At 38.0% G+C, this 13,924-nt stretch overlaps 1 protein-coding gene across 1 annotated transcript in view; it reads right to left on the bottom strand.

Moving 5' to 3' along the window:
• The window catches only part of LOC129233198 (collagen alpha-1(I) chain-like), a 77,593-nt gene that overhangs the window by 21,116 nt on the left and 42,553 nt on the right, over positions 1-13,924 (bottom strand). Inside the window, exons 3-4 of the mRNA XM_054867260.1 lie at positions 5,099-5,282; positions 4,908-5,055 (exon numbers count right to left, since the gene is read on the bottom strand). Of these exons, the coding sequence (XP_054723235.1) occupies positions 4,908-5,055; positions 5,099-5,282 (332 nt within the window). The remainder of the gene's footprint in view (positions 1-4,907; positions 5,056-5,098; positions 5,283-13,924) is intronic.

The raw sequence follows: 13,924 nt of genomic DNA on the forward strand, positions 1-13,924 counted from the left end.
GCTATGATAATTTCGTATCTCGCCAATTGGCTTGTGCCCATGTTACGGTTCCACGTTATGATGATTTCGTAATTTACTCGTCCATCTTATGATAATTTTGTTCTTAAAATTGGAATAGAAAAAGAACCACATCGAATTTTCGAAATATCGCTTCGAGGTGCAATGCACATCCCCATGCGAGAAACTAACTTTGTGCCAAATTTCATGAAAATCGGCAAAAAGGTCTAGGCGCTATGCGCGTCACAGAGATCCAGACAGACAGAGTTCCCGACAGAGAGACTTTCTGCTTTATTATTAGTAAAGAAAAAGAATAAATGATGCCCCGACTATTAGAAGGCCTCAACTAATATTTAAGATCTTAATAAAAAGAACTTGATCATTTTATAATAATAAAAGCAATTTTCAACTTTCCACAAAATACTACAATATGAGTATCAATATTTAAAAATGACCACAGGAGAACAAAAAATTATTTTTTTCATTGGTACCCAGAGATTGAGAACTGATTTTAGATATGTTTGGGGCTCTGAATCGAAATATGAAATTAGTTTTTCTCTAGCAGCTCTACTTTTTTTTAGATAATTGCTGCTGTTTTTCCCAAAATGTGGAGTTTTAACTCCGTTTTGCGCATTTCTAAAGCAAATGTACGCTTCTTAAACAAGGATTGCTTCTGGCATATTTACTCTTTTGTCAGTCTGCTGTCTTGTACAATAAAAGAAAATTCACCAGATGCAATAAGGATTTGACAAGTTTAGTAATAACCGGTCAACACGTTAAGGTCCGATCCGATTCCGAGTCACAACTGACTACAACTGTATTTATGCCGAGGTCTGCATACTAGTGCCTTGCCTCCATTATTTTATATACCGATAGATGGCAGCACCATCACCGGATCGAACAGTTAATGAGAATTTAGAACTAGTCCAAGAGCTAATAGCTACCTGGTGCTAGCACCCCCAGAGGTATCGTTTCACTTGGAGGACATTGAGACCACGAGCCTGTTTAACGTCACCCAGTCCCCTTTAAAGGACGACGGTGGATCTTCGACCATCGAGGTTCGAACTCAGGACCCTCCGGCTCCGAATCCGACACTCTACCGATCGGGCTACCACGGCCCCACGTTAAGGTCAATTTGTAAGTTCTTGCTTGCATATATTCACTTCCCGCGATGTGTGATGAGCTGGATCTTTGTATACAATATTTTTCAGGGCCCAATTAATATAGTGGGTGACCCTAGACAGGGCCGGATTTGGAAGTGTGGAGGCCCCGGGGCTGCGAACGGAGTGGAGGCCCCTAATCAGGGTTTGAAAAGATCATCATATTTTCAAAAATATCCTATACTTTGATATATATCCGAATATTTTGATGTATATATGTAGGTATCCGATACTTTCAACACATGAAAGTTAGGATATTTTGTAAACATTTTACTGTGTGGGGGGGGGGGGTCCCTTGTTGTGGAGGCCCCGGGGCAGTTGCCCCGCCTGCCCTCCCCTAAACCCGGCCCAGACCCTAGATAAACATTTTTTGGGGGGTCCTCTGAAGTCAAACCTTATAAAACTAAACATTAATGGGGAACCACGATTTCAGGGGTGTTGAGGTGTTTTACCACTCGTTCAAAATATTTGTTGCGAGGCAGGGTATCCCACACTTAACTACACGTAAAAAAAGTAAATAAATAAAAGAGAAAACTTAAGAAAAATGAAAGAAAAATAAGGTAAAGTTTTCTTAAGTAAGACTACTAAAATTTTAGTCATTTTGTGGCTCTTAAAAACTACACTGTTAAAACTACAGGATGCATTCGGCACCTTTCAGGGGAGAAACGCTTGTTCACCAGCGGCACCCAATACGGAGCCGAAATCGCACCTCTAAATAGGGTGAAAAACAGGCACCTTTTAAAAACTAGACAGACGGAGTGAAAAAAAGGATCCTTCGGAGAGAGAAATGGCACCCTTACTATAGATCCTCCTCCCCCCTCCCCCGTATTGTGTGCGTTTTTAAATACAGTTGTGTACCTTTTTTTTTTTTTTTAGTTTTGTTTTGATTTATGATATTCTACGTTTTGGACATTTTTCACATTGAACTCGGTATTGGAAATGATTAAAACATGTAATTACAGCATTTGATCATATTTCAGAGTTTTCAACATAGTTAAGAAGTGCTCATAGCGTTAACTCATCTGATCGTGCTCTAACTCAGTGTTTCTCAACCTCTTTTGACCCACGGGCGCGGTAAAAGCAAATGAAAAACTTTGCGGACCGGTGAAATCTTTATCGTTTTCTTAAAGAATCATAAAATAAATAATATGAATAATAACTCTGGGGTCGTTAAAAAACATGTGAAAAAATTCAGGGTTCTGATGGTTTTTTTTTATTTTTATAAAAAGTAATTTTAAAAATTAATAAAACAATAAATATCTACCCCTTCACTTGTATCAAAGATCTGTCACAAATACGTTATAATTTAAAAACGAGTAATTATTTAAAACATGTGAGAAATTATACATTTACTAAAACTTTATGTATTCCGAAAATGAAGCATAGCTGTACTTATGGATTATTTAAATGATGAGCCAAAAATATTCAGGGATATTACAATTACGGAAAAACAAAATCGTTTCATAAACGTTAATCAAGAGTAACAAAAGAAACTGCACATAAAGTTTTTCAACAGTTAAATAAAAAACCAAAAGAAAGTTCTAACGCTCTCGAGGACTGCTAACAGGAAATGATTCTAACACTTGAATGAAAAAGCAAAAAAAAGAAAAAAAGAGCTAGACTGAGAGAGATTTTTTTTTCGCTATCTTTATGTTATAATCTACGAAGCACAAGAAACATTTTTATTAAGGTTCTTTTGGTGACTAATAAAAGCTGCTTATCGAGTATTCAAGAAAATAATGACAGATATTTTTAGTAGCGTTTTGAATGATGGAAATTTCACGATAGTAACGGTAAACGAGAACTAGAAGACTAACGGTTACTGTGAAAAGCAATAAATGCACTTTTAAACACTTAACTATGTTTGAAAGCCCTAAAAGCTACAAAGTGATCAAAAGCTGTACTTACTTGTAATTTCGGATAATTAATCCTAGAAAAGTTGGGTTTTAATCCAATAGTGTACTTCATTCAATGTGAAAGACACACAAACGCAATCATCATTTGTCCGCCATATTGAGGTGGTTGAATGTATGTCTAAGGCAAAAAGCGCATGCGCAATGATTCTTTCTGCGATTGCATGATGTTTTGGCTCCTCTGCTCTATTTTCTAGCCTGTGATGCACCTTCAGGCACTATGCTTTCACCTTAGAGGGAATATTTTCACTCGTCTGGAACCCCTGCTTTTAACAGTGTAGGGACCCATGTCCAATAGCATAATTGGACTGTTTGGTAATCAGTCTCTTTTTGTTTGTACAATGCAATAGGAAATAATATCCCTGCTTTGTGTTTTATTTGATCTATAGATGTAATTTAAACCCGTTTTATGTATATTTAAATGTGTTATCTTAGAAAAATGAGCTTCTGGGCAAAAACTGATGTCATATTTGAACTCAGTGTACCAAATTCATACGAAATCAGCTCCCAAAGCCCCAGCACCAAAAACACTGTTCCCTTATGTTATTGTATGCTTGGGTCTACAGGGATAACGTTTTCCTGACTGGAATAGACTATATGTGGTACTACAGTGAAGCATCGTTTATACAATTCTCTTTTATACGTTTTCATCAATTATACGTTTTTAAAATTGGTCCCTGCAGAGTCTAATACACATTAACCTATATCTCTACATAGTATAAAATGAAGTGTCCAAAAAGCGTCTGTTTGTTTGAACTCGCAAAACTCGAGAACTACCCGGCAGATTTCGCTGAAATTTTCACAATTTGTTCCTTTAAGTCCTGAGAAGGTTTGCAGACCAGTTCAACAACAATTCGATGGATAGTTCATTTTTTATTCCAATTTAGGCCCAATTTTCACATAAATTCCCGAATATGGGGATGAAAAATGACTCGCAATTAGTAATATTATATATCGTTGGAAAGGGAAGAATTTTCGCGTTCTACGCAATTTGTTCCAACGCTTTAACTTAATTGCGGCGGGAGTTATTTACGTTTTTAGCTCGAATTTTTTTAGGCTTAGCTGAAATTTAGGCACTTCTTTCTTCATTAAATTTCTCAATAAAAAGTGAAGGAATTGTCCTACAGTTTTCTTTTTGACACCATTGAAAAGAGCTACCTTTTTTACTCCAGATGTAACTAGACCCCTGGTCGGAAGTTTAACCCTCTATCTCCATTAGAAAAAAAGTTACAAGCGAATGAAATGAAGTTCAAAAATTTGTTCTCTATTCAAGTTTTTAACCATTTTATTTTGCGTTTCCACGGTAACGCTTTTTGAATCCATTATCCATCTTTCTCATTTTCAATTCTGAAACTTATTTTATTTTGTGTTTCCATGGTTTCGCTTTTTAAATCCATCTTTCTCATTTAATTTTAATTTCTTAAAAGTATTTTTAATATCTGTCGTCATTGTTTGAAGGGGAAATTTAGCATGATGATTTTTTTTTCTTTTATTTATGCCTGATTGTTGAATAAACGTCTCTTGACACAATTTTTGTTTTCAAAATAGACCGGGCAAAGCCGGGCAACGCAGCTAGTCTATTATACGTTTTTTCGTTTGTACGCTTTTTTCATGTAGTCCCTTAAAAAACGTATAAACGGTGCTTCACCGTATATATAGTTAATATATTGCCAGATGGGTGGCACTAAAAACAGAGTAAATATTTCACCATTTTACTTTGCCGCTCTATTTCACTTTGCACCACATTCCCCTACATTTAGCAGATTCTCGTGAAGAATAAGACGCAGTGAAATGGAGCAATGAAGCGAATTTACTTCGGGAACAAGCTTCGTCTTACCTTCCCGCCATGAGCGTTTCTGACTTAAAACATTCCCACATGGCGATTCTTGACTTCTGAAGGCCTCATGGTATAAACCTCTAGGGTAACCCTCAGTTCCTTCAGGACTACTACCACCAGCGCTCCCAACCTCACACTCAGCGTCCATCTGGATTGATACCTCCATCGTTGCCTGCTGGATCACGTGGTACTTCTTGGTAACCGCCGCAAGCAGCAGCATAGCCTCCATAACCACCAGGGCCTCCATATCCACCACCTCCACCTTGGCCACCAAAACCACCTTGGCCACCAAAACCGCCCTGGCCACCAAACTGACGGCGGATTCTGGAGTGTTCTTCTTTACTTGCGTCCTCCGATGCCATCATCGGCTGCAACCTGGAAAACAAACGGGTATTCATTCAGACTCGTGTCATTGCCGCACGGACTACGATCTTCAGTCTCCGCATTTTAGTGTTCTCAACACTACTGCAACTACTTTTTGGGAACAATGTTATTGAAAAAAATAAATTAATGGACAGCAAAATAACGAAACCAACGATGTAAAAATGAAAATAAGTTTAACCAGAACGTAGCATTACTTCTTGAGATATGGCACTCACAATGAAAAAAAAAGAACATTCGATTGCGCCACCCCCTTTTCAGCTTTTGACACCGAAATAAAATCAGCTCTTATACCCACTAAGGGCTACTTGCCGATAAATTTTTTTTTTCATTCCGTTCATTATTTCTTGAGATACAGCAGTCACAATTGACGACAAAAAAACGTTCTATAGCTCAACCCCCGTTAGAGTTATTGACACCAAAATTGAATCAGCACCTGTTCCTGTTAATGGCAACATATGGACCAAATTTTGTTTGATTCTGCCAGTTACTTCCTGAGGAATAGCAAGCACGCGTAACTCAAAAAACGTCCCATTGCTCCACCCCCGTTGGAGGAATTCGCGCCAAAAACCAATGGGCACAAGTTCACATAGGGGCACATATGTGTACCAAATTTCGTTCGATTTCATGCGGTAGTTTTTGCTGTAGAGCGGCCACAAAAAACTGGTCACACACAGACGTGACACACATACATACACACACATACACACAGACAGACAGACATTTTCCAAAAATAGTCGAAATGAACTCAGCACACCTCAAAACGTTCGAATCCGTCGAAATTCGAACATTTGCACGAATCCAATACTTTCTTCTATATATTAGATATAGAAGAAAGTAAAAAACTAGAAATTAACTTGACTTCTGAGACTTTGAATTCAAATTATGTTTTTCGCAATCACGAGTTGCGACAGGACCGCGCTCATTGGGGGCTATTGTTTCTAGAAACGGCTCCTGTCCCCCAAAACTGCTCCCCCTCCTGGGCGGTTACGCGTGTATAGTTTAATGTGTGTGTGTATGTGTAGGCTTGTATATGTGCGTAGACCTGTGTATGCACGTAGGCGTGAGTGTGTATAGAACATGGACGACACTGCCCAGCAAAATGGTTGAAATGGACTCGGCACACCTCAAAAAGTTCGAATCCTTCGAAATTCGAAAATTTCGTGCCATTAGTATTTTGGCCGTTAGTAGCATGTAAGGGGAGGTGGTAATAGTGTGTAATAGTTGTGTGTATGTGTGTAGGCGCACGTGCGTGCATGTGTAGACTTGTGTGTGCGTCAAGAAATGTGTGTATGCACGTAGGTGTGTGTGTGTGTATGCACGTAGGCGTGTGTGTGTATGCACGTAGGCGTATGTGTATGCACGTAGGCGTATGTGTATGCACGTAGGCGTGTGTGTATGCACGTAGGAGTGTGTGTATGTGTGTAAAGGCTTGTGTGTATGAGCGAGTGTGTGTATATTGAGCGTGTGTGTGTGTGTGCGGATGAGTGTGCGTGTGTGTAGGACATGGACACACCCGACCAGGAGAAACGGATTCCAGGAGGCAGTGCTCGGAGCCGCGCTTGCAGAGGATGGTGGGCGGTGGTGCTACGGAGGCCACTGGACTAAGCTGAAAAAGGAATTGGACATCAAAAACGGTCAAATGAGAACAATAAGCAATCGTGATTGCTCAATAAGCTATTGGCCGGACTGCAGGATTGGATGGAAATAGATATTTGGGCTAGAAACAAAATACATCCTCGTAGGAATTTATATTGTTTTCTTGCCGCTTACATTTAAACCCTCTAAAATTGAAAGAACTGTTGAATGATCAAATTATCGGCAACAATTCTGCAGCATGCATAAAATACTCCGCCAACTCAGTCATTCCATCCGAGGACTGCAGTTTCGTGCTTTTTAGCACTCATCGGCAGGGAATAGGAAGTAACTAAGCTAAAGGCAGAAAACCTCCTAAAGGAGCCAAGAGAGCCAAACAGACTGGTAGCTAATGTAGAATTATCGCATCAGACAGTGACCGCAGCAATGGTGCGGTTCAACTCAAATATTGAAGGCATTTTGCAAGGTACTTTGGAAGCATGTTTATTTTACAAATAAACGCGCTAATGTGTGCATCACATGACTTCCTTTTACGCCAATTTAATGATAATAGTGCCTTGGAGTAAGCAAGGAAACACTAAATATTTTCACCCATAGTTTCTTGCAAACCGAAGCAAAAAAAAAAAAAAAAAAAACCTTTAACACAGATTTATTTCCCCATCATTGGCAATTTTAATGTGATTCAGTGGTTGACTCTTTAAATATCACCCACATTGGCCAGAATTAAAACCAAATTTTAAAAAAATGGCTAAATTTGCCGCCAAGATGGCGACAAAACTTGGCGACCAAAAGACTGGCGATATATCGCCAAGTGTCCAACAAATTATAACACCACTTGAGTTTATATCGAAATTAACAATGATTTCCCCCCAAAAAGGTGTAAAAGACCCTCTTAGGAACATCCGAATGCAATGAAAAGGGTAGGTGCGCAACTAGATTTCACTAGGAGTCTTCGTACCAAATTTCAACTCTTTAGGACATACCGTTTTTGAGCTATGCGAGATACATACGCACGTACGTACATACACTCATACACACATACGCACATATATACCTACATACGGACGTCACGAGAACGCTTGTTGTAAATATCCCGGGGATCCTCAAAATGGATATTTCGGATGTCTGTCTGTCTGTACGTTCCTAGGCATATATCCACGTGTGGTCGGGTCGAGAAAAAAAACCTCAACATTTATTCGGGGGTGAGCAGAATGGAAGTAAGGCCGATGTTTGAGTGAAAAATTTTTCGCGAATACAATGCTTCCTTTTTTGTAAAAGGAAGTAAAAACGTTTTAGAATTTCAAATTGTTAAAGATTGTGGGATAATTTTCTTGTAAAACAAATACAAAAGCATACTTAAGATATATTGATTTTCTAAAACAATCGTGAAATGAATGATTTCGCATTTTATTTACCACTAGTGGCACCCGCACGGCTTCGCCCGTAATAGAAAAATTAAAGGTCTTTTGGTTCGCCTGTATATTTACAAATAATGTATGGTGAATTTTCTCGCCAATTGGCTTGTACCGACGTTACAGTTCCACGTTATGATCATTTCGTATCTCGCCCATTGGCTTGTGCCCATGTTACGGTTCCACGTTATGATAATTTCGTTATTTATGATAGTTTTTTTTCTTAAAATTGAAATAAAAAAAGAACAAAATCAAATTTTCGAAAAATCGCTTCGAGGTGCACACCCCCATGCTACATACTAACTTTGTGCCAAATTTCATGAAAATCGGCCGAACGGTTTAGGCGCTATGCGCGTCACAGACATCCTACAGACATCCAGACATCCTCCGGACAGAGAGACTTTCTGCTTTATTATTAGTAAAGAAAACGAGCTGATATGTGCATCACATGATATCCTTTTACTCCAATTTTCTCATTATTGGCAGTTTTAATATGATTCAATTGTTTACTATCTAAATATCACCAACAGTGGCCATATTGAAACCAGATTTAAAAAATAATAGTTTAAAAAACTAAAAAAGCACGCTTTCGTAGCAAAATGAACTAAAAAGTGAAAAATAATGTTTGGATGATAGTAGTTGACCAATCACTTAATTTTGATGTAATACAAAAAAGCGTGGGATGCTGTCTATTTACATTTTTGCTTGGACAACAAATGGAAGAAATTCAAGACAACTGATAAGAAGTACCCCACGCTTTTTTGTATTACATTAAAATTAAGTGATTGGTCAACTACTATCATCCAAAGATTATTTTTCACTTTTTAGTTCATTTTGCTACGAAAGCGTGTTTTTTTTTAGTTTTTTAAACTATTATTTTATTTTTCTGTTTTTTAGTCTTTTGTTGGAGAATTATGAGGCAAAGTTTTTTTTTTTTTTTTTTTTTTGTGCGGTATATGAAAATTTGAATCAGATTGGGACTTAATTGACGAACGAAATTATTTATGAAACGAGTGCGAGGTAATATCTTAAAGTTAAGACAAGGCACCCTGATGGGAAGCTACTGTGAGTCATCGATGTATGTTTGCTTAAATCATATTTATATTACTTTGAAAATTTGAGATGCATTTGAATAAAAGTTTTGTTTAACAATGGTCTGATCAGCATTGAATTTCCAATTGAAGGCACACCTAAATTTTGGCATAAATTAGTTAAAAACAGTTATATTTCATGTTCTAATTACCTTGGAACATTGGAGCAAATTTTGTCTGATGCAGAAAAATTAAAGGTTTTTGTAGATATTTTTAAATAATTTTTGCGAGTATTTTTTAATGTATTTTTTTTAATTTTTCCTTTTTCACATTGTTGGATTTATGCCAAAATATTGATTAAAATTGGAGGAAACTCACAATTAAAAGAGTTAATTAATTAATTTGATTATAGAATATTGCATTGTCATCGGGTCTGAGGTCGCGTGCCAAATTTCAAAAGAATCCGATCGCAGGAAGTGGGCGAAATTGGAGCTGCAAGATTCCATTACAAGATACATACATACATACATACAGGTGAAGCTAATAAAAGCGTGTTAATAAAAAGAAAAATTTAAAAAAAATCGCCTAATTTGTCGCCAAGTTGGCGACAAAAACTTATCGACCAAAAGACTGGCGATATATCGCCGTGTCCGCCAAATTATAACACCACTTGGGTTTACATCGAAATTAACGATGATTTTCCCCCAAAAAGGGGCAAAAGACCCCCTTTGGAGCATCCGAATGCAACCAAACAAGAAGGTGCACAGCTAGACCCCACTAGAAGTCTACGTACAAAGTTTCAACTTTGTAGGACATCTTTGGTTATGCGACATACGTACACACATACGCACGCACATACAGACGTCACGAGGAAACTCGTTGTAATTAACTCGGGGATCGTCAAAATGGATATTTCGGGTGTCTATACACTCCTAGGCACAATTACATGTGTTTTCGGGTTGAAAAAAAAAACTCAACATTCATTTTGGGGTTAACAGAATGGAAATTAAGGTCGATTTTCGCGAATACAGTACTTCCTTTTTTGTAAAAGGAAGTAATAATGACGAAGAACTCACGTGATGCTGCAGATGACGAAGAAAATGAGAAATAGCTTCATCTCGATGTGGTCCGTATCGGCCTTGTGTGTATGCGTTACCATTCCCTTCCTCTTTATATGTAGAGACTGCTCGAAGGAAGAATATTACTCAATAGCCTGTGGCTACATTCACTTGATTTTGCATCTCAATGATGTTGCAAAAGAGGGGAAATTACAATGGGAATCGCCGGCAAAGCATTGAGTAAGCTTGATTGTCCTTTGCTAGAATAATGCAGTCTAATTAAACGATGAAACACTTTAAAGTTGAACTAGTTGCGAAAACGAATGATTTCTGCTGTAAATGGCAAATATCACGATTCCTTTCAACATAATAGAAGTTATTTTTCTCACTGTCACGTAAAATAGGCTTTTTTTGACCGTCATTTTAAAAGCAAAATATAAAAAATTAATTTGAATTTTGACATCTTGAATTTAAATTATGTTTTTCGCAATCACGAGTGTGTGTATGTAGGCGTGTGTGTTTGTGTGTGGGGGTGTGTGTTTGTGTGTAGGGATATGTGTATGTGTGTAGGCATGTGTATTTGTGTCTGTGTGCTGGCATAAGTGTGTGGGTAGTTGTGTGTGTGAATGTGTATGCGTGGGGGCGGGGTATGTGTATGTGTGTGTGTTTGTGTGGGTGTCTGTATGTATGCGTGTGTGTATGTGTGTATGTGTTTGTGCATGTGTGTAGGTGTATGTGTGTGTGTGTGTGCGTGCGTGTGTGTGTGTAGTTGTGTATGTATGCGCGTGTGTGTAGTTGTGTATGTATGCGCTTGTGTGTAGTTGTGTATGTATGCACGTGTGTGTAGGACATGGATGCAACCTGGAGACGGCGTTCGCTCTAGGAGCAGCATCGTGAGGAGCCGGTCGACGGTGATGCTGCGGAGGATGGCGGTGGGAAAAATCAAAAGACGCCAAAAACAGTAAAATGAGAACAATAAGCAATCGTGATTGCTCGATAATTGAGTGAAGCGTGTAGCTGCAAAAGTAGGAATCTCCTATTCCAATTTTTCCACAAATGCGCTTTTTTTCCCATTATTTTTTACTCTAAGTGTAATACTTAGGTATGCCAACAATCTGAGACAGTTTCAAAGAGATCCTCTGAATGGTATATGGCGACAGATATGTCAGTTTTTCCTAAAGAAAAACTATTTTTTTCTTGAGGTTTTTCCTTGGGGTTAACTTTTGCAGCCGTGAGCTTCAAGTGTCAAAAGTGAACCATATCTAGAGACCAGTGACGGATCCAGGGAGGGGGGCTAAGGGGGCTACAGCCCTTGAGCTCCGAACTTACACTAGATAAAATCGAAATTTCAGAGACTTTTAATGCTGCAATACATTTGTGAATTTAAATAACATTACATTTAAATATAACTACTATGTATAGGGACATATTAATAGAAGGGGGAGGAGCTAGGGGACTGTAGCCCCTCCCATTCTCCCATTTAGTCAAAACTTAAAATTGATTAAATTGTGATCTGCCATGGAATGGAAAGGCTTGGAGGAAATAGTTTCGTTCTGCAATAGTTTTTTTTTTTTTCAACCCGAAAGTTATTACTCTCAACTTAAACGAACCATATATATTTAACTTCGTTCCAGGTTAGAGGGACACAGGTTATAGACCCCATCCCTTCCCGCCATGAGGTCAGAAATAACTCTAAACAATACAAAAGATTTTAAATATTTCAAAACTTTTGCGAATTTAAATATGAATTATATTTAAATAAATGTATACACTGTGGCGTATTAATGGGGGGTGGGGGGGGGGGGGAGCTAAAGGAACTGTAGCTCCTTCTCCCATTCGGTCAAAATTTAAACGGATTACAATGTGATTTGCAATAGCATGGAAAGGTTTGGAGGAAATAGCTTCGTCCTGATGCTATCAAGGCTTTTAAATCTGAAGTTATTAGATTCAAACTAACACAGTCATACATTTTACTTTGTTCTCAGGCTAACAGGGCTGTAGCCCCCCCCCCTCCCTCCCATGAGGTCAGAACATGCACAAGATAAAACCGAATTTTTAGAGATTTTAGATACTGCAATACTTTTACAAAGAGAGCCCAAAACGTTTTTAGGCCTCTAATTTCGGAAAATTTTGTTGGATGAGACCCCGCTTCCCCCTAATCTCATCAAAGATCACTTAAAATTGCCTTTTCACTACACTATTTGCGAATATTTCTGGAGAAAATGTTCTAGTTTTTTTTTTTCCAATTTACATAATCTTCACTCCTCTTTTGGACAAACATAGAATGAAAGTTTATCTTGGCGTTTCAATTTCAAACTATTTCTGGTGGAAACTTCTCCTATCTATATTTACCGTCACCTAAGTGAGCTTTAAAATATGTTTTTAGGACGGAGAAGAGCTTCCGAATCTCTTTTCCCTAACAATACTATAAAAGAAGCTTAGTATTGCTTTTCTAGTTTTAATGTCGAAATTTTGTAGGGAAAGTCCTCAACACTCTCCGTTCCCCTAACGTGACTAAAAAAGATTCATTTTCAAGCTTGAAACATATCCTTTGAAGACAACCCATTCCATCAAAATATAAATTAAATTTTTATTTCCAGAACTTCAAAGTCTAAAAAATTTCAGAAGACAGCCCCCGAACCCCAACGCTTCTTCCAGCTTCAACCAAGAGAGCCTGAAATGCGTTTTAAAGACTTCGATTTCGAAAAAAATCTGGAGAAGATCTTTGAACACTCACTATTTTCCTAATATTACTATAAAAGATAGAAGAAATTGTGTCTTTGAAACTTCAATTTACAACTTTAGCCAAAAAAGATACCTAAATTCTTCTCCATACGCTTAACGTCTTTAAACGCAGCCAAAAATTGCGCTTATAAAACTTCAACTTTGATAAATTTCCAGAGGGTCCCCCCGAGCACCTCCTCCCTAATATCAGCACAGTTCGCTTTAAATTTCGCTGCAGAAAATTCCTCGAGAGAATCCCCGAACCTCTCTTCTTCACATACAACCTAAAAATGACTTCTTGAAAGAGAGCCTGGCCTTCAAACATAATTACCTCTTTTCTCGCATTATTTTGGTTTTGCGTGTAAATATGAGTCTTCTAAGTAATTATTGTTTAAGTCAGCGTCCGCACGTCACGTCACCGACGATCTTTTCTCCCTACAACCAATGGTTCTCTCTATTGTGTGAGTAACTTTATGGGGTTCGCAATATATGAATGCTTCCCCCCTTTCGCAAAACGTTCGTCAGCCCGCTTAACGTGACGTCGGACGATATCTAAATTACTCTTAACTCTGAGTCTTCTAAGTGTTTGGCCTTACAGTAGACCCTCGTTTTACGCGGGGGTTACGCTCCACGTAAATCGAAACCGCATAAATTGAGACCTAATAAGAGTGTTAAAATAGGGGTTTAGTTCCGTAGATAACAAAATACTTCATTCTAGTGATGACTCATTGTAGAAAAAGTTTAATGTGCACTTATATCGACTTTTATGCACAACATGCATAAAGAAAACATTTCGTGTTCTGTTTATAAAGAGG

The sequence above is a fragment of the Uloborus diversus genome, unplaced genomic scaffold (assembly GCF_026930045.1).
Source record: "Uloborus diversus isolate 005 unplaced genomic scaffold, Udiv.v.3.1 scaffold_241, whole genome shotgun sequence".
NCBI lineage: Eukaryota > Metazoa > Arthropoda > Arachnida > Araneae > Uloboridae > Uloborus > Uloborus diversus.